Genomic DNA, 18,230 nt, shown 5'->3' with positions numbered 1-18,230 from the left:
AGTTTGACCCAATACACCCAATAGCTGTGCTTTTTTCTTTATTTTTTCCCCTTCCTTACCCGCCATCCTCTTTTTTTTTTTCCTCTCTCTCTCTGGTGCTGGAATTAATCTCAGGATCTTGTACATACTAGGCAAATGCTCTAACACTAAGCCACACTCCCAGACAATGGCTAATGTTCTTAATCTTTCTACCTACTGCCTCTGAACTTCACCCCATACAAAAATCTTAAAGCTGGAATGAATCTCAGAGACTCCCCATCTCACCGACGAGAAACTGATGGGAATGACTTTTCCAAGAACACAGAGTAGAGGAGGAGAGGCAGAGCTAGATAGATTAGTCTAGGTAGCAGAGGGGCTTCTGTCCTGGGCTTCACAACCTAGGCATTTTTGCTTAGCACAAAATCCAAACTCCTTGTTCTGGCCTGCAAAGCCCTCCTGCCATAAGGGCTTTGTGGACTCCCTGAAGCTTCTCTGATGCACACACACACACCCTTTCATCAGGCCCCAGCCCATCTAGAGGCTTCTACATTGCTATTCCTTCTGCCAGGACTACCTTTCTCTCTGATCTTCATGTCGTCAGTTTCTTTACCATTCGTTGAAATGTCACCTCCTCTAAAAGTTACCCTCTATCTTATATCACACTGGCTTTTTTTCCCCATAGCAATTAGAGTAATCTAAAATAATCTTTTTTTTGCTTCCTTGCTTTTGTGTTTTTCTCACCCTAGAGAAAAATTGAGAGGGGCCTTATATATTTTTACACTGCATCTTTGAGCCTTGAACAGAATCTGATACCTAGTAGGTGTTCTACAAGTTTTTGTTGGGAGTGCTTAAGTTCACATTTCATTATCTGTTCATGGTCTGCTCCCCATCAGCCAGGGACTTCCCTGGGGCTGGCACCATTTCAGATTCATCTTGGCAGAAGCAAGGCCTAGCACATGGCCAGAATATGCTTAAATGATCGAGGGATAGAAGGGACAATGGTAGGAGCACCCTCAGTTCTCCTAAGGCCTAAGACCTTTCCTAGTGGGGTGGCCACAGCCATTGCCACTGGGCAACCCTTTGGGCTCAGGAAGCTGCTAAGATAGGGTGATTTCAGGTCTATGGCTTATAGCCACCATGCTTCTGCTGGGAAAGAAGAAGGGCAAGAAGGAAGAGGGAGTGGACCTTACACTGGGCCTTGGCACCTGCAAGCTGATCCCATTTAGCCGTCAATGCCCTCAAATATTATTTTTTAAAGAAGGTTGTGTGGTTGGGACTGGCTTATCAGCAGGCCGCTGAAACCTAGTCCGGGTTCTGTTCTCCAATCCCATACCCTGGAGTCACTGAGGTGGAGTTACGATGCCTCAAGAGAAGGCATCCTCTACTTTGCTACAGAGGCCAGTGAGGTGGACAGAGGTCCTGTATGTGCGGCCCCTAGCGGCAGAGATGACGGTGTCCTGTCTTCTTTCTTTATCAAACCAAGATTACCTGAGGGCCCCCCAATTGTCTGCCTCTTTGCTTGGGCGGGTGAAGAATACTGAATGTGGATGAATGAACAGTCGGTGAGCCAGGCCCAAGCCGCCTGCCTCACATCCCTGCCTGTGATCGCATAAGCATGAAACAAACGCAGACGGACATAGACACATGAAACAGCTATGCATCTGGAGCTGATGACAGGTGTAGAGGTCATGGCTCATAATCCGAGCTTCTCCCTCATCGGCAATACCTTGATGCCCCAGCTCCTAGTCCCCCAATCCCACCCCCCCCACACACACACTGCACAGGCTTGTGCGCTCTGGAACATCATTTTCTCTCCCACCCTGGCTCTGCTGGGCATCCTTCTGCCTCAGATCCACCACCTCCTCTTGGAAGTCTATGTTGCTTCCCTGGGACCTGCTACTTTCAGCAGCAGGGGCCTCGCCTGGCTCATCCCTGCGTCTGCAGACCCCAGCACTCGGATGGGCCCACAGCGAGGTCGTGGGGAGTCTGTTAAGGCAGGAGTGGACCAAGGACAAGGAGGGAGAAGAGAGAGGAGGAGGCGGCGGGAGGAGCGTGGGGCGGAGGCGGCAGCGGGAGGGAGCGCGCGCGCCGGCAGCGGCCGCCCAGGGCCGGGGCCGCGCGCCCAGCCTGAGCCCGCCCCGCTGCCGAGCGTCACCGAACCTGCTTGAAATGCAGCCGAGGAGCCGGGGCGGGCGGCAGCGGCGGCGGCGGCGGCGGCGGGGGCAGCGGCAGCCCCGGCGCCGCGGCAAGGACTCGGCGGTCTGAAGCGCGGCGGCGGCAGCGGCGGCGGCAGCGGCGTGGGGGGCGCGGGGCGCAGCGGCCGGAGCCCCGGGCCCACCATGAACCGCTTGGAGCGGGCCGCGCTCCGGCCGCTGGCGCTGCTGCTGCTGCTGCTGCTGCAGCTTCAGCACCTCGCGGCCGCGGCGGATCAGCTGCGCGGCGGCCAAGGTGCGTGCGACCGGTCCCAGTCGGTGCTCTGCGCCGCCCCAGCAGCCAACAAAGCGCGGCCCTACGGCCTGAGGGGACCCAGTTATCCCTGAATTTGCACTCGAACCCGCTTGCTTTCTGGGCACCGGCTCTGGGTTGAAAGCTCTGCTTTCCGGGCACCGGCTCTTAGGGGATGGGCGCAGCGGGGCCCTGACCGACCATGAACTTTACTGGGGCTGGTCATTCATGGTTTCGGGTGAGCTGTGCCATTCTCGCGCTTGGGGTTTATTTAACATGCGCGCTCAACCGCGGCGGTGAGCGGAACCGAGCTGCTTCCCCGCCTGACAATGCTTTACCGAGACCCCCGCGCGCGTTAGAGTGTTTGCAAGGGGAATGAGCCGATTAGCCCAGTGCATGTGTCGAGCGTGAGCTGTCTCCTTGTGGGCTGTGTCTGCCTGAATCTCGACTATGGGCCATGTGTGCGGCTGAATGTGTCTGAATGGAGGGTGTACCCCAGTCGTGTGACGCCGACTGTTAAGTATGTGCCTGGTCTCACCGTACCACCAAGCGGCCCGCCATCCGGGGAGGTCACAGCACCCAGCCCTCCATCTGGATCCAGGGTGCCCTAAGCCTCCGGGGTCTCCAGCATCACCCCCTTTCCTTCTCCCCTTTCCTTGGCTCAAGTCGCTAACCCAAGTCTCGGTTCCTCCTACCCCCTAGGACCGATTAAGGAGTGCCAAGAGGACCAGTTCCGGTGTCGGAACGAGCGCTGCATCCCCTCGGTATGGAGATGCGACGAGGACGACGACTGCTCGGACAACAGCGACGAAGATGACTGCCGTGAGTGACCAGCCGGGGCGCTCAGACCCAGACAGGGAGGAAGCGGTGGGGGGCGCCATGCTCAGCCACGCAGCCTCCCTCCGGGAGGGAAGCGGTGGGGGGCCACCTGCTTCAGCCACGCAGCCTCCCTCCGGGCGGGGTGGCACTAAGCGACCCGGCGGGAGCTGGACGGTTGGCGTGTCTTGGCCCGGCCTGGGGCGGAGCCCTAGTCGGTTTGCCCCAAGCCCGCCACGCCTGGGCCGGAACTGTGGGCGGGGACGCGGCAGTCCCTGCGTGCTTCTACGTTCCAGCGATCGCGCCTTCTGGGTCTCCCACCTGAGCTCCACCCTACACACGAGTGTTTCAGAGTTATAAGTGGCCCTGGCCGCACTGCTTTCCTTTTCATGCTCATTTTTTTGTGAATGAATGGGCTCCCCGGGGCCCCTGATTGGTTGGGCAAGGACCACCCCATAGGCCTCCGTGGCCGGAGTCACCAATCCTGGAGCCGGCGGGTGTGTAATATTCCTGTGCCCTGGGCTCAGGAACCCTGCCCTGGCCCCGCCCCGGCCGCACACTCGGGCGCATCCTCTGGGTAGTGGTGCCGGCTGGAAGTCAGCGCCCGCTGCTTTTCTGTCGAGTCACGGTGAAGACCTTTGAGAGCCACCCTTACTTAGTATCCGACCGGGCTCTCCTGCCACCGGGCTCTCCTGCCAGACCGCGCTCTCCTGCCAGCCGGGTCTGGGTGTGAGTCATGGGCACCAGGAAGTAGGCTACTAGAAGAAAGGGTTTGTTTCCTGGAAGGGCCCGAGGCCCCGACTGTCTTTACTGAGCGTGGTGTTAGCACACTCTGTGTGCGACTGATTTTGAAGTTCCTTGTCTGGGGGCGCAGGGTTTCGGTTATCAGTGGGACCGGAAGCCAGTTAGCAGGCAGTTGCCTTGGTAGAAGGAATATAGTTCCAGGAACAGAAAAACCGGACTTTTCTAGATAGACCCAGGCAGTCATTCATTTATCATTACTGAGGCCTCTGTGAGCCAGGCGTTGGGTACTCTGGAGAACATGCCAACTCGGGAACACAGGGTCTGAGGGAAGAGGCAGCAGGTGGGCAGACCCTCAGCTCTGCACAGTGCTCGGGAAAGAGAGGGGGACACTTGGACAGGTAACTATCTGTTGGGTCTTTGAGATTTTTGACTGTTGGCTTGTCAACCTTGATGTTCACTCTCAGACCTAACCCAGAGTGGGCTTTGTGACTTGTGCACATCATTTCTGTTTGCCTCAGTTTCCCCACCTGACCACTTGGGCTAATAATTCCTGCCCTGGCAACCTCATGGGACTGTTTTGAGAACTAATTCCAGAAATGTCATTGGAAATAACAAGACTCACACGTGCTGGTCTCTGTTGGTCTCTATGCTGAGCATGGAGGTTAAGTGCTTATAGGGGTTAAGTTACTTGTTCCACAGCTACTGAATTGCTAAGTAGGATCCTGCATTGAAACATCTGCCTCTAAACTACTTAGCCTAATGGTGACTTGACAGTCCCTGCTGCTATTGAAGTTGTGAAAATGGCCCTGGACAGGTAAAATATTAGAGTGAATTTCTTGCCTGGAGTTGTTCTTCAGGTGCCCCTAGAGGGGGAGTGCTGTGGAGAGTCAGGGAAATAGAAACTGCACTTCTGCACTGGTTTTACTGCACCTTCTTGGCTCCTTAGAATGACAGTCTTGTGAAGATGGGTGTGAAGAGCAGAAGTTTCTCTTGTTTTGCTTCATAGATAAGAATACTGACTCAGAGAGGTTGAATGGTTTGCCCAAGGCCACACAGTTCAGAATGACAGAACTTGATCAGAGTCTCTGTCAACTTCCTAGCTCAGGGGATCTGTCTGCTGCAGAGGGAAGTGTGGTATGGAAGAATTTAGGAGCTAGAAAGCTGTACTTTAAATGTTGGGCCTGTCTCTTTTCAGCTCTGTGTGAGGCTTTGGGAAAGATGGAAAGGAGAAGTAGATTATGGCTGGGTGACCCCAGGTGGGACCAGGAGTGCTCTGGTGACCAGTCTGGGCTCCTCCTTTGGTTCTGAGATGGTTGGGGTAGAGTCACAGTCAGGGGTAGAGGGAGTGGTTCATAGCACTAAGGATCAGTTTCACACTGCTTGACTTTCCTGAGTTTGTTTCCTCATCTGTAGCTGTTCCTCCATGCTGAGGTTTATACAAGGAAGTCTTCTCACAGGGCTGGCAAGAGAAGGAAATGGAAAAGTGTTCCTACCTCTGAGATCTTTAGAAACCCTTTCTGCCCCATCTGAGGCACCTGCCCAGGCTGAATCAAACTGTTCTCCCTGTTGGCGCCTCCTGAAGCAGCTCCTCCTTACACCTGGCCACCTCCCTTGGCACTGACCTGTAGGGGGGCCCCAGCCGCCCTGCCTCTATGCCTCTCTGGGCTGCAAAATGGGGGTTAGAATTTGTAAATAATGTTCAAGTGAGGCAAAATGACCTCAAGCTCCCAAAGGAGCCAAAGTGCATCCCCTGAATTCCTAGCAGCTGATGGAGGCTGGCGGGAGGGAAGTTTTGTATTAAGGAGGCCAAGAAAGGCTTCTTGGAGGAGATAGCTTGAAAGATGGTGGCTAATACCTTCTCTCAGGGCTTACATGTTTTAAAATAGGTGGCACAGAGCCCATATTAGAGAGGACACTGAAGTGCAGAGAGGTGATATGATCCCCCGACATCCCCCAGTCATCCAGCTCCTCAGGGTTGGAGCTTGAACTCACACTGAGGCCTTCCAAGTCTGATCCTGATCCACAGGGAGTGGGCTTGGCCCTTTGGAGACAGATAGAGCTGGTGGGATGGGGAAGGGAAGAGCTCATGGGGATTTAGTTTCCAACTCAGAGAACCTTCAAAGTGAAGAAAGAGGCCGGAAACTGCAGGGCCAGGCCCAAGGAAACCCAGGGGAAGTTAGATGGGATTCCTGGCTGTGGGTGTGGGTCACGTAGGCCAACTGACCCCTCGGTCTCAGCATCCTGTTGCTCCTGGTATCTGGGGGTAGAAGTGGGGATTCTGGTCCCTAGCCAGGCCTTTACTCCACAACAAGTCTGGAAGAGTCTCCAGGGCCACTCAACCCATTCACACTTATCAAGCTCTTGCTGTGGGCTAGGCATGGTCAGGCATCTCACCCATATCCCTTTGAGCTCCTCTGTTCTGTGAAAGGGGCAGCCTTACAAAGTACCTGAATTATTCAGTTTATAAAGGCACAAAAGGGGTTAAATGACTGGTCCAATGGATATAATTTTTAAGTGAAATTTCTGAGATGTGAACACAGCACGTAACTATGGAACCTGTGCTTCCATGAGTCCTAGCTGGTGACCTCTGGTGACCTAGCTTCGGTTTCTAATCTCGGGATGACAGCTTAAGACTCCTTCCCTTCAATCCTCAGCTCTGGGAAGAATCAGTGCTTCTTTGTGGTTAGACTGGTGGACAGGTAGATCGATTTCATGCTCATATACTTCTACCTTGTTCAGGTGTCTTTCAGCTCTCTTGCTCCCCCAACTCTTGCTACCCATCCCATGTTTAATACAGAGTGGCTGCAGCCAGGTCTCCCATAGTGGAGGGCCCATTAGGTGGGCAGACCAGGCTGCAGGAGTCCCATGGCCTGCTGGGCAGCAGCCATGTGAGTAGGTATAGCCCAGCCACAGCTCCTGGCTGGTGCTGGAGCCCAGCTCTGGCCTTCAGGGTACAACCTAGACACCAGGCCCAACTTCATCTCCTTTTTAGGATGCTGCTGCTTTTTTCTGAACCTCATCTGACTAGGTAACTCTATCATTCAGAGTCCTCCTGGAGCTCCCAAGTACCCCAAGAATGAAGTCGGTTTGGGTGCCTCAGTATTTTGCCCCCTGCCCAGCCCTGTGCCCACTCACCTTTCTGCCTCTTCCTATAGCCTGGCCACCAGACTGTAGCTCTGTCGCTCTCGTCTTCCTTCGGCTTCTCACCTCTAGGATTTTGCATGTGCTGTGGTAGGTTTTTGTTCTTGTCTGTTTCTTTAATAGGGGATTGAACCCAGTGGTGCTTTACCAGTGAGCCAAATTCCCAGCCCCCCCCACTTTTTTAATTTATTTTTTTATTTTAAGATAGGGTGTCATTAAGTTACTTAGGGCCTCACTGAATTGCTGCTGAGCCACTGCCTCTATTTTATTTATTTTGAGACAGGGTCTTACTAAGTTGCTGAGGATGGCCTCAAACTTATGATCCTCCTGCCTCTGCTTTGCCAGATTTTTCTGAAGGCTCCTGCAGTGGGTTGCCTACCCAGTCTGGAAGAGTCTCCAGGGCCACTCAACCTCAAGATGACCTGGAGATGACAGAAAGCAGCCTGGCAGGGACTGGGAAAGAAATGAGTCCAACAGGCCTGGTTAGTCTCAGTGAATGAGTAGCCTCAGGCTCTGGGGAAGGCAGGTCCTATTTGGCCTCCAGCACCTTTCCTCCTGGCTGTGCCTGCCACCCCTGTGGCTCTGCCAGCAGGCCACAGGCTTCCCTAGCTTCTAGGCCTAGGCCTGCACCCCTGGGGCTGTTTGCCGAAGGCTCTCCCTGGGCCTTCCCAGGAGCCCTCTCAGGCCAGAGTCACCTCAGTGAGCTTCTCACTTTCTTAGGCCTGCTGGGACTCGTGGTTGCACTTGACCCAGGGCTGACTGGCTTCTCCCCTAGTTGTCCACAGGCAGTTGACTTGACAGATTTCTCTCCTTGGGGAAATGCTGGTAGCAGGTGAAACCAGAGAAGGACCCCCGGGGAGAGAAGTGTGAGCGTGCAGAGGACTGAGAGAGCACATGCCCCCTTGAGGGATATAACAGGTGGATGTTCTCCTGGCACCAGGGTGTGCATTTGTACCCCCCAGGCCCATGCTGTTCCCGGAAGGCAGTTTGGGACCTGGGGAAGGGTGCCCAATTGTGTCCTGGGGGCTCTAGAGCCAGGCCCCGGGGAGTCTTAGCTCTAAACAGCCCTGGTAAAACCTGCCCTAAAAACACCCGCATGTCCAGGCCACCCAGTCTCTGAAGTCATGGCCCAGGTACTACCTCTCCCAGGATACCTTTCCAGCTCCTGATCTCCTGTAGCATGTCCTTGTTCTCCTCTTGGGCTCAGATCCTTCTTCACTCTGCCAGCCTTATGTCGAACAATAGAGACTCCAGAAAAAGCATTCCCATGAGGGGATTCCTAGTGACAGATACACTGTCTGCTTGCTCTGCCTGGGACCATGCTGGGCAGTTTGCTTCCTTTAACTGTGGTACTCACAACCACGCAAGGGACATTTTCTTATTATTTCCACTTTAAATACGAAGAGTGAAGGCTCAGAGAGAAGGGACTTGGCCGTTGGTGATGGATTTGACTTGTCTGTCTGGGCTGGAGCCTGGACCCTTCCTCAAACTTTCCTCTCTAAACTCTGTCCACCTGGGAGGGGTCAGGTGGCCTGGTTCTTGGAGGGCATGGAAGAAGCAGGGGAGTAGCCTTGGTACCCAGCAGCACCTCCCTGGACTCCTGGTTTCTGGCCTGGGGAGTGGCACTTAGGAGGGACCCTCTTCTCTAGAGATCTCTGCAGAACCCCAACATAAGGCCCCCATTTCCCAGCCTCTCCACAATTTCCAAAGACTTCTGTTAGCCATTCTACATTCAGAAAGGGAAACTGAGGACCTGGTGATGTGTTGCTGATGAGGGTGGCCCCTAGGAGCCTCAGCCCACCATCAGTGGTCCCATGTTCCACCTGCATCCAAGCTTCTCAGGGCTTACCCTGCAGACTGTCCAGTCCCAGGCAGCAGAAGGTGAAACTGAGACCCCCGTGGCCAGAATTCAGTTCCAGGTGTCAACAGGGACCCGTTCTCAGAATTAGAGTACCTTCACTTCCTGAGTGGGAGTGGAAGCAGAACAGCTTGTGCTCCTGCCTCTTGCTGCCGCAGCACCCACCTGCCACTCTCACCCTCTCTGTTCCCTGCAGGGAACAAGGTGTTCTCAGACTAAGAGGCTGACACAGGCCTCTTCAGGCTCCAAGACTGAAAACCTCAGGCGCACTGCTGCCCCTGACTGGACCCTAGGGCCTGCCCACTCCCAGATGGCTGGGAAGTCATGTAAAATAATTGTCTTCATAAGAGTTCATGAGTGTGCTGGCTGCTGGGGGCTTTCTCATTCAAGATCTACAGCCAGGCCTTGAGGTGACATGACTGAACTTCAGAAAGGAAAGAGCTGAGAACTAAAATCACTTGCTCCAGGTGGCCTGACTGGTCAGGGGCAGGACTAGGCCACGCCTGTCTTGACTGCAGAGTCTGACACAAGTGAGAGGAAGAGACGTGTATACACAGATCCCAGTCACCGCAGCAGCCGTGTGGCTCCTTCCCAGGCTCAGCAGGAGATCCTCTTGCCAGCCCTCCAGTGGGTGTTCGACTTCTTCCCGACTGGCCCAGCCCCTACAGTGCCCTTGAGCATCAGCTGGGCCCTGGTGGTGGCTATTTTAATGACCAGTCCTGCGACCCTGGCTCTGGGTCACATGCTGCCATGTGTTAGTGACCCTGAGCTGGAGTGGCTCGAGGTCCTACAGGCCTTTGGGGAAGCCTGCTCAGTCCTGACCGTGAGCTTCTCACCCACTGTGCCTGGTCGGACCCCGTGTCTCTGTTGGGACCCAGCCTAGGTGCTCACAAGCTGGGAGATCTAGGCTAGGCCACCTTTGGGGTACTGTCAAGCCTCTTGAATGTCCTCTGATGACTGGGAATTTTCCAGTAAGTTCCGGGCCTGTGGGGTGCCCACATGAAGATCAAGGCCTCCCCAGGGGACTTCCAGTCTGGGAGACATGGGAGTGGTCATGTGGCCACTGTTCTGCCCTGGTCACTGGCCTTGAGGTACCACAGAGACCTCACTCTCACCACTCCGGAGACTTTCAGTTTCCAGCCCTTGATCTTTCCTGATGCAGTGTGGCCTTTTCCCGTTGTGCCTCAGTGGGATGTGCTTGGGAGGTGGGTGGTGCTGGGGTCAATTATTACCCCCATTTTCTTGATGAGGAAGTAGAGGCTCGGGGAGATCATAAGACTTGCCTAGTTATTGATAATGCTGAGGCTGAAACTCAATTGATTCTGTTTATTTTTTTTCCCATGGAAGTAATTTTTTATGATTATAAGAAAATGATTTCGCACTTGTAACAAAAAGCAGATATTAAGGAAAATCAAAAAAGAGGAAGGTGGCAGCAGTCACCCTTGGTACTACCACCATGGGAGCACTGTGTCTTTCCAGACACTGCTATCTTGTGTGTGAGCTAGCTGGTGTATGTAAACCTATTTTTTTTTTTCTAACAGAAATAAGGTCGTGTTATACCAGTTGATGTCTCATGTCATGCATGGCTTTCCATGTCAATAATAGTGGATCCGTGCCATTGTTTTAGATTATTTTCCACTGTGTGAGTTGCCCCTCATTTGATGACATGTTCTCCTGTTGATAGACGTGTTAGTTGTTTCCATAACCGCCTGCCCCCCATTCTACACAGTGCAGGGTGAACATCCTTGTGCTACATCTTTGTGCATTTGTCTGATTCTTCCTTAAGATAAATTCTTAGGGAAGGAACTGCTGAGTGTGTGCATTTTTATCATTTCCACCATGTTCTCTAGAGAGATATCCCCTTCATGCCCCCATGGTCCTCCCTTCCAGTGGAGCAGCCAGCATGAAGGACTTTCCCTTTCCCTGAGCACAGGGCCACGTTGTCCCAGCCCCAGGGGACAGACAAAGTAGCCATATCTAGGACACCCAAAGCAAAGCCAGGAGAAAGGGAACTATGTTCAGGCTCCAAGGACTTGTCACCCCATTGAACAAAACAGAAGAGAACAAAACTGTACCATCGTTCTTTGTCCACATATTGGTGGACTCCATCTCCTCCACAGCATTGCAGTGGTTCTTCTGTTTCTGCCCTGACTTGCTGTGTGACCCTGGATGAGTGGCTTCCCTGCCTGAATTTAATTTCCTCTTCACTCATTGGTCCTGGCTCCACTGAACTACCTCCTGCACTGGAGCTGGCTAGTCCTTCCTAGGTCAGGGGAGATTGTGCCTCAGTGTCCCTTATTGCTTGGGGAGGGCTGGGAGGAGGGTAGCTGGCATGGTGGGTAGACAGGGCAGCTGGGCTTTTTAGGATCCACTTCTAGAACTCAACTCCGAGGCCCAGGTTCCTTGCACCACTTTCCCTTCTCATGCTCATGATGGGTTAGATGAAGGAGAAAAGCAGAGGAAGGTCCGGCAGCCCCAAGGGCCATTCTGAAACAAGGATAATGAGCTCACATGGTGGAGGTGCAGACGGAGGGGGCCCAGAGCCCAGCCCTGGAAATGAGCATCCCCATTCCGTTTCCTGAGCCTGTGATTCCTGCACAGGGAGCAGCTGAGCAGAAGGACCATCAGCAGCTTTCCTCCACCTCCTCCAAGGACACAATAACAGGGCAGCTGCTGAAATAGCAGCAGGAGAGATGTAGGTCAGCTGGCCAGTGGGGAGGGCTTGGCTGCCTAGAGAGCAGCAGCGATTCTGGTAGGGAGGGGCTCCAGGAATCATCCCACTCCTGCCTGCGGTGGGGCCCCAGGAGTTGTTAGCCCGAGGGCCTGGCATGGTTAGTTCTCCAGCAGGGGCCTCAGTTCCCCAGTGGGCCCAGGATGACATCAGAGGAGTGGCAGCTGATGAGAGGCAGGGAGGCCCCATCAGGCCCAGGTTAAGCTGCCTGACTGAATAACTGGAGGCAAGGGTGGGCTTTCCTGATGGCCTCAGTCCAGGGACATTCAAGCCAGCACTCCTCCCCTGCCTCCTCCCCCGCTTCCTGGACCCCGAGCTGCCATCTGCTGCCCCTGCACCCTCAGAGCCCCTTCCTCGCCACGGGCATTGGCACAGGTTTGTGTGCTTGGGTGTGTGCTTGAGGGAAGGGGGTGTGCAGGAGGGAAGTGACCATTCTGGACACACGAGGCCATGGGGTTGGGTGACGCTCTTCCTCCCACACCCACCAAGGTGGCTCAAACCAAGCCAAAGCCCCCCACCAGGCTGTTGTGCAGGGAATTATTTGTATCTGGAGAGTCGCCAGCAATCTCTGTTCCCAGCCTGCCCCCCTGCCACGGCCGCCTCTCTTCCTCAGGCCACAGCCTGCAGCATGCTGTCTGGCCCCCACTCCGAGGACTGAGATCCTTACAAACAGCTATACCGTGGGCTGCAGGCCCACCTCTCCCTCACCTTGCCAGGTGGCCATTTGACAGGTGCTAGTCGCTCTAGGAGTCTCTACTCATTGGGAGTGGGGCATCTCCACGCCCCCCTCGGCCCTAATTCTCAGAGTCTTTTGTTTTCCCGAGTATCAGGGCATTTGTTCACGGTAGCTGGAGTCTGCCATGACCAGGCCTCAGGTATGGGGGCTCCAAGGAGCTGCCCCTGTTCCCTGAGGCCCAGGGATAGAAATAGGGGCAGAGGCTGTGAAACACAACCCTGCCTAGGGGACATGGCTTCAACTACATACACAGAACCAACTGTTTATTAGCAAGCCTACATCTATTTTTCTTTTTTCTTTCTTTCTTTCTTTTTCCCCCCCCTGGCTTATTGATTTTTGCTGAACTCAGAATGGTCCAATTTTTTAGTACCTGTGATCCAGCCAAGGCAGACTATATTGGTTGCCTATGTGACAGTTTTTTGTCTCCTTCCCTTTCCCCCTTCCCCTGCCTGTCACTACTGCCTGCTTCTCCAGGGTAGGTGCCAAGAGATGCAGGGGCCAGTGTGACCTCCCCAGGGTCACCCAGACTGGGTTCCAGCTGTAGCCCATCTGCTTCCTGAATAGGAGGTCTAGGGCAAGTCCCTTGAGCCGGAGCCCCAGACTCCTGCTCTGTTCAAGGTGGGGAATAAGTAATTCCTGGCCTGTAGTAAGTACCAGAAACCTCATTAGCCCATAGTGTGTGTGTCCACCCAGTTAGCCCTTGTCTTTTGGTCAATCCTATGTCATGAATTGAACCAAACCAGGGTAGTTTGGTCCTCCAGCCTGTGTGGTTGGAGCCCCTTGTTCTCTTTGCTAGCCCTCTCTGTTGTGTTCTTCTCAGGCTTTTGGCTAATCGCACCCCCCCACTGCTGATTTTGTGCTGAGGTTCCCCCTTCCAGAAACAGGCCCAAGCCCTTATTGCTGCTAATGTACTGAGCCACATTGCAATTGCCCCCCAGTTCTCAACCCCATCCCTAGGAACTGGGATTTTTCACCTAGGTCCTGACTTGCTGTGTGACCTGGATAAGACCCTTCCCTTCTCTGGGGCTCAGTGTCCCAATCTGTACTGGGAGAGAGGATTATATCAGTAGTTTGAGCCACTTTGGGCAGCATTAGAAATTCAGTCTCAGCTCCTTTGAGACCTGACTCCAAACTTCTGCTTGGTGTGTGGCCAGTTGGGAGATGTAGATGTGAAAACCCCCAAGGGTCCCCACTTCCTCTGTGAGAGGTCAAGCCCATACCTCACCACTTCCTAGCTGTGAGACTCTGGACAAATTACTTTCCCTCTCTGAGCACCTGCCTCATCTGTAAAAGGAGCAATCACCTCGAGGTGATTGTAGGATTGATAGCAGAAGTTCTAAGAATAGTGCTGGATGCCAGTGCTTGACTCGTGACCTGCTAGCCTTCTGTTGACCTCCTCTAAACCTACATCTGTCCTTCAGGGGCTCTATTCTATGCCTGGCTGCTGCACTACTGGGGGTGGGGGTGGAAGGAGGCTGGGAGCCCCCAGAAAGTTTCCTTCATCCCCCGCTTCTCTCCTGTGGCCCCAGACAAGAACTTACTGGCCCAGTTTAATTAGGGAGAGTCCTTCCAGGGACCTCATTAGGAAATGAGCCCAGAGCCTTGGGGACCTCTGGGAGGGGTGGGGTACATTGTGTCTGGCCCTGCTTGCCAGATATGCCCAGGAAGGTAAGGGCCTTCAGCCCCTTGAGGATAGGACACAGACCTGTGACACGGAGCTGGGGGTGTGACTCAGTGACAGAATACCTGCTTAGTATGTGTAAGGCCTTGAGTTCAGTTCCCAGCATAGCCTCCACTCCCCACCCCCAGCATAAGATGAAAAGTAAAAGAAAACTAACAGACCTGTGACGTGGAGCACGGGCAGCCAGGCTGAAGGGACTGATTTGCCTCCATCCTCTGTCCCCGGCTCCACTCCAGCCTCACCCCTCGGTGGGTGGGGAAGACAGAGAGGAAGCTTCTAGTTCTGGTCCACCTGCCTCTGGTGCCCCTGTCCTTGGCCTGGCACAAAGCAGGCTGCAGGAGACATGTGCTCAGTGAACAAGTGAGTGAACCCTGGCTCGTGGGCTGGTGCAGCATCCTGCTTGGCAAAAGCATCCTCTGGGCCCCTCTGTAGTCCCAGCGCAATGCATGGAGCATCTGCCAGCAGGAGCTCACGGTGATTCTGCCCCCTCTGTGCCCGGACAGCTCTTCCTGTTAGGGATCAGTTCTGTCAATCCTGACCCACCTCCAAAAGTTCTCTTGTTTTCTTGCACCCCGGGTCTATTGCTAGGGACTCTGCTTACAGGGACCGCCCCCCAGTTTCATCCCAAGCCTGCCCAGGATCACTCCCCTTCTGTTTTCCTGCCACAGCCTGTGGGAGCTAAGGTGTGCTGTGGACTTTGGTATGGCCTATTCTTATTGGGGCCACTGCTTCTCTTTGCACCCCCAACCCGTGTGGAGCTCCGGAGGTGCACAGTCTCAAGTACCATGCATGTTGGCTGCCTTCTGTAAGCAGGGCTGGGCCCCAGGACTTTGAGAAGTAGAGAGTAAGGGCAGATGTGCTGTGCCTGGAGGTAAGGTGACATCCTTAGAAATAGCTTGGCCTCCTGGGTGCAGGACAACAGTGCTCAGATCTTCAGTGACCTGTGGCACAGCACACAGGCAGCGGGAAGCTATGACTGGCAGTTTCAGCCACCTTAGACCTGTCTGAGCACAGTCATTGCCTGGTTTGGGTCAAGAACCTGGGAGTTGCCACAACCCTCTCTTCTCTTTCCCTCATCTGCCACGGTCCTTAGGTTCTCTTCCCTGCCTATCTGCCCTTCCAGGCCCCTTCCTCATACCCACTGCCTCTTGCTTCCTGGGCCCTGCTGCAGTGCCTCCCTGACCCCTGTCTCCTGCCTCTAGTCCATCCACTCTGCAGCAAGTGCTCCTGGACAGGCAGAGTTGTCTTCCTGTAGCTCAGCATTGTGCAGGGTCGAGGCTTCTCCATCACCACATTCAGAGCCCTTCATGGCCTAACATACACCTGTCACCTTTGCAGCCCCAGGTCTCACCACCTAATGCCCCCCACCCCATCCCCAGGACCCTGCTCCTGTGTGAGAGTCTTGCGCTCTCCCCTGTGTGGTCCCTTGGCCTGGAAGGCCCCACCCTGCTTGTCTGACCCCAGTTTACCTCTAGAGCCACCATTTCTAGGAGCCTTCCTTTCCCTCCGCACTGCATGTCAGTCTCCTCTGGATTCCTCCATCCCGTTTCCCTTCATCTCTGTCCCTGTCACTCTACACTGTGATGGCCTGATTAAAAGGCTGTGGTTCAGGATGCAGACCACAAGCCTCAGGGTCTCAGGGGCAGGGGGATGGCTGTGGAGGAGAGTAGAGGGTGGGAGGAGTGGAGGGTGTCCATGGGCTTCGTGCTCGGCATCCCTTTCAGCTCCCTGGTGGCCTGTGCCTGGCGCTGTGCTTTTTTGAGTCCCCAGGAAGCACCATACACAGACTGGAGCCTTAGAGTTCTCGCTCCAGCACTACCATAGTGCTGGTTCTGGGCCTTGTGTCCTGTCAGCAGCTAGCAGAAGCTACGGATGGAATAGCAGCAGGCTCTGTCCTGGGAGCACTGACCCCTAACTCAATTGTGACCTCTGAGCCTCTGCTTCTTCCACTGTGAAGGAGACAGAGGACCCAAGACCCTTCCCTGTTTCCTTGGGCATATCTACGCTATGGGGTGGGGTCACACTTGGCCCTGCAGGGCCCCAGGACTATTGCTGGAGCTGAACCTCCTATCCGCTAGGCCTCTGGAACCCTGGGCCATGCTTCACAGGGTAGACAGGTGAGCAGGGATTTTCTCTGTTTCCATGAAAATGCCCATCCCTGTGTTTGTTCTGGTTGGTATTGCCATCTCATCCTGGAGCTGCCCTGGTTTTAGAACTATTTAAACTCCCATATCTCAGGAAGCCCTAGGACACTGGGCCAGTGCCCCTGTGCCCCGAGCTCTGGCCACTGCTCCTCCCTGATCTGTAGCAGGGCTTCCCCATTACATGTGGATTCCTTCACCAGCAGCCAGGTCAGGTTTCTTTCCTACATTTTGGAAGAATTCTAGAGAGAACTAGAACATCTTGGGTGGATGTGGAGGGCAGGAGGCCCGGCCATGGTTACAGAGTCTACCTCTAACACAGCCATGGGACTGCCCCCTCGGAGCCTTGGTTTCCTCATCTGCCTGCTCACCTCCTGGAAATATGGAGAGAGTCATAATCCTGACAGGCCTCCTGCATTCCTGCTGCCACCAAAGCTCTGCAGGGCACTTTCCTGTCTGCCTTGGTCCCATTCTCACCTCACTACTCACAAGAGGAGGGCAGCACTGAGATCCTCATTCCCTCGTGAAATGGGAAAAAGCTAGAGACACTGGACATTTGCCTTTCATGTGTGGTAGTGCTTGGGAGGTGATCCCAACAGGAATTACTGCACCCATTGTACAGATGGGGACACTGAGCCCTCTGTCACTCTGGCTCGGACTCCTTGATGGCAAGGGAGAAGGGAAGATAATGGGTGGACCTGCTGCGGTCATGGTAGTTGTACGTGGGGGTCACTGGTCCTCTTCCCCTCTGCCTGGCCACTCTAGATGTCTTCATCAGTAGGAAACATGGAGACAGATGGATGCAGAGGGAGAGACACAGGAGCGGGAGGAGAGAGACTGGGGTGGGGTTGGGGTGGGGGTGGGGTGGAATACTGAGGAGGAGGGGCTGGGGAAGGGGAGGGAGGGTCCTAGCAGCGTCGCTACTTCCTCTTGTGGTTCTCACAGTCTGTCTACACCAATTCCTGACAGATGGAGGGAAAGGGAGAGCTGGTGCCAAGAGGCTGTCACCGCAGGCGGGCAGAGCTGGGGGAGGGTGCTTTGTGGCCAGGGTTTGCATGGGGAGGGGGAAGCAGCTGGTGGTCTGGCTGCTGGGCCTCCTTGGAGTCTGCTCCCCGGGAACTGCTGAGAGTGTGTGCATGTAGATGTTGTGGGGCAGGAAAATGGGCAAGGGGTGAGCCTGCCACCTGCCTGGGACTGGCTGTCCTTGCCCTGTCAGGCAGAGAAGCCACCCTTTCTTCTGACCTTCACACCCTGCTGCCCAGAGTGCCTTCCCACCATGGACACCACTTGCCCACCCTTCACTGGGTGTCGGCAGGGAGTTTGGGGCTGATGCCGAGATGTGGTCAAGGTGGACCAGAGTAGGGAGAGTATGGGGACAGGGAGTCCCCCTGGGATCACAGAGGACATCAGGGGCTCAGAGCAGGATCAGTTCAGCTTCTTGCTGAGCTGGCTGGGTATTGCCCATGCCCCCTTTCGTGGCAAAGGGCCCCTTTCGTTTCCCCTGGACTCACACATTTGCCTGGTATAGGTGGGGCAGGCCTGACTTGGGGTTGATTGGCATCTTTAGCATCTTTCGTCCCTTTAGAGTCTGGGTTTCTCTCTCTCTCTCCTCTCTCTCTCTGTCAGGGCCCAGCCCAGAGAAGGGGCCCAGTGGATGCATGTTGAATGAATGGATGGATATTTTCATACCTCCTGAGATAGACCTCACTCCTTTATGAGGCAGTGCTAAGATTTCTGGAAAGTTCTTTCTGTTTGTCCTCAGAGTCCTTGTTTGTCCCAGACCTACCACAGGTTTCATTGACTTGTCCCGTTGCCTCAGAGCAGCCCTGTGGCTCCAGACACTCCTGGGCCCGCCCAGCTCCTCATGGCCCCTGCAGGGCTGGGTCTCCACCGTGCTAATCTCTGGGTGTCAGTAATCATGGCTGTGCTGTACTGAGCCCTCCCTCTCCCAGGCAGGG

General features: G+C 54.7%; 1 protein-coding gene across 21 annotated transcripts in view; it reads left to right on the top strand.

Annotated features, from left to right (window-relative positions):
• Positions 1-2,164: 2,164 nt before the first annotated feature.
• The window catches only part of Lrp8 (LDL receptor related protein 8), a 79,593-nt gene continuing 63,527 nt past the window's right edge, over positions 2,165-18,230 (top strand). For 4 of the 21 annotated variants that reach the window (XM_078026286.1, XM_078026285.1, XM_078026275.1 and 1 more), the window contains exons 1-2: positions 2,238-2,427; positions 3,127-3,246. In XM_078026286.1, the coding sequence (XP_077882412.1) occupies positions 2,319-2,427; positions 3,127-3,246 (229 nt within the window). In that variant the 5' untranslated portion in view covers positions 2,238-2,318. Of the gene's footprint in view, positions 2,428-3,126; positions 3,247-18,230 lie in introns of all 21 variants that reach the window. The other 17 variants (XM_078026274.1, XM_078026278.1, XM_078026273.1 and 14 more) reach the window with 10 other exon arrangements.

This window comes from Ictidomys tridecemlineatus, chromosome 11 (assembly GCF_052094955.1).
Source record: "Ictidomys tridecemlineatus isolate mIctTri1 chromosome 11, mIctTri1.hap1, whole genome shotgun sequence".
Lineage (NCBI taxonomy): Eukaryota > Metazoa > Chordata > Mammalia > Rodentia > Sciuridae > Ictidomys > Ictidomys tridecemlineatus.
This window is presented reverse-complemented; position numbering and strand designations above follow the sequence as displayed.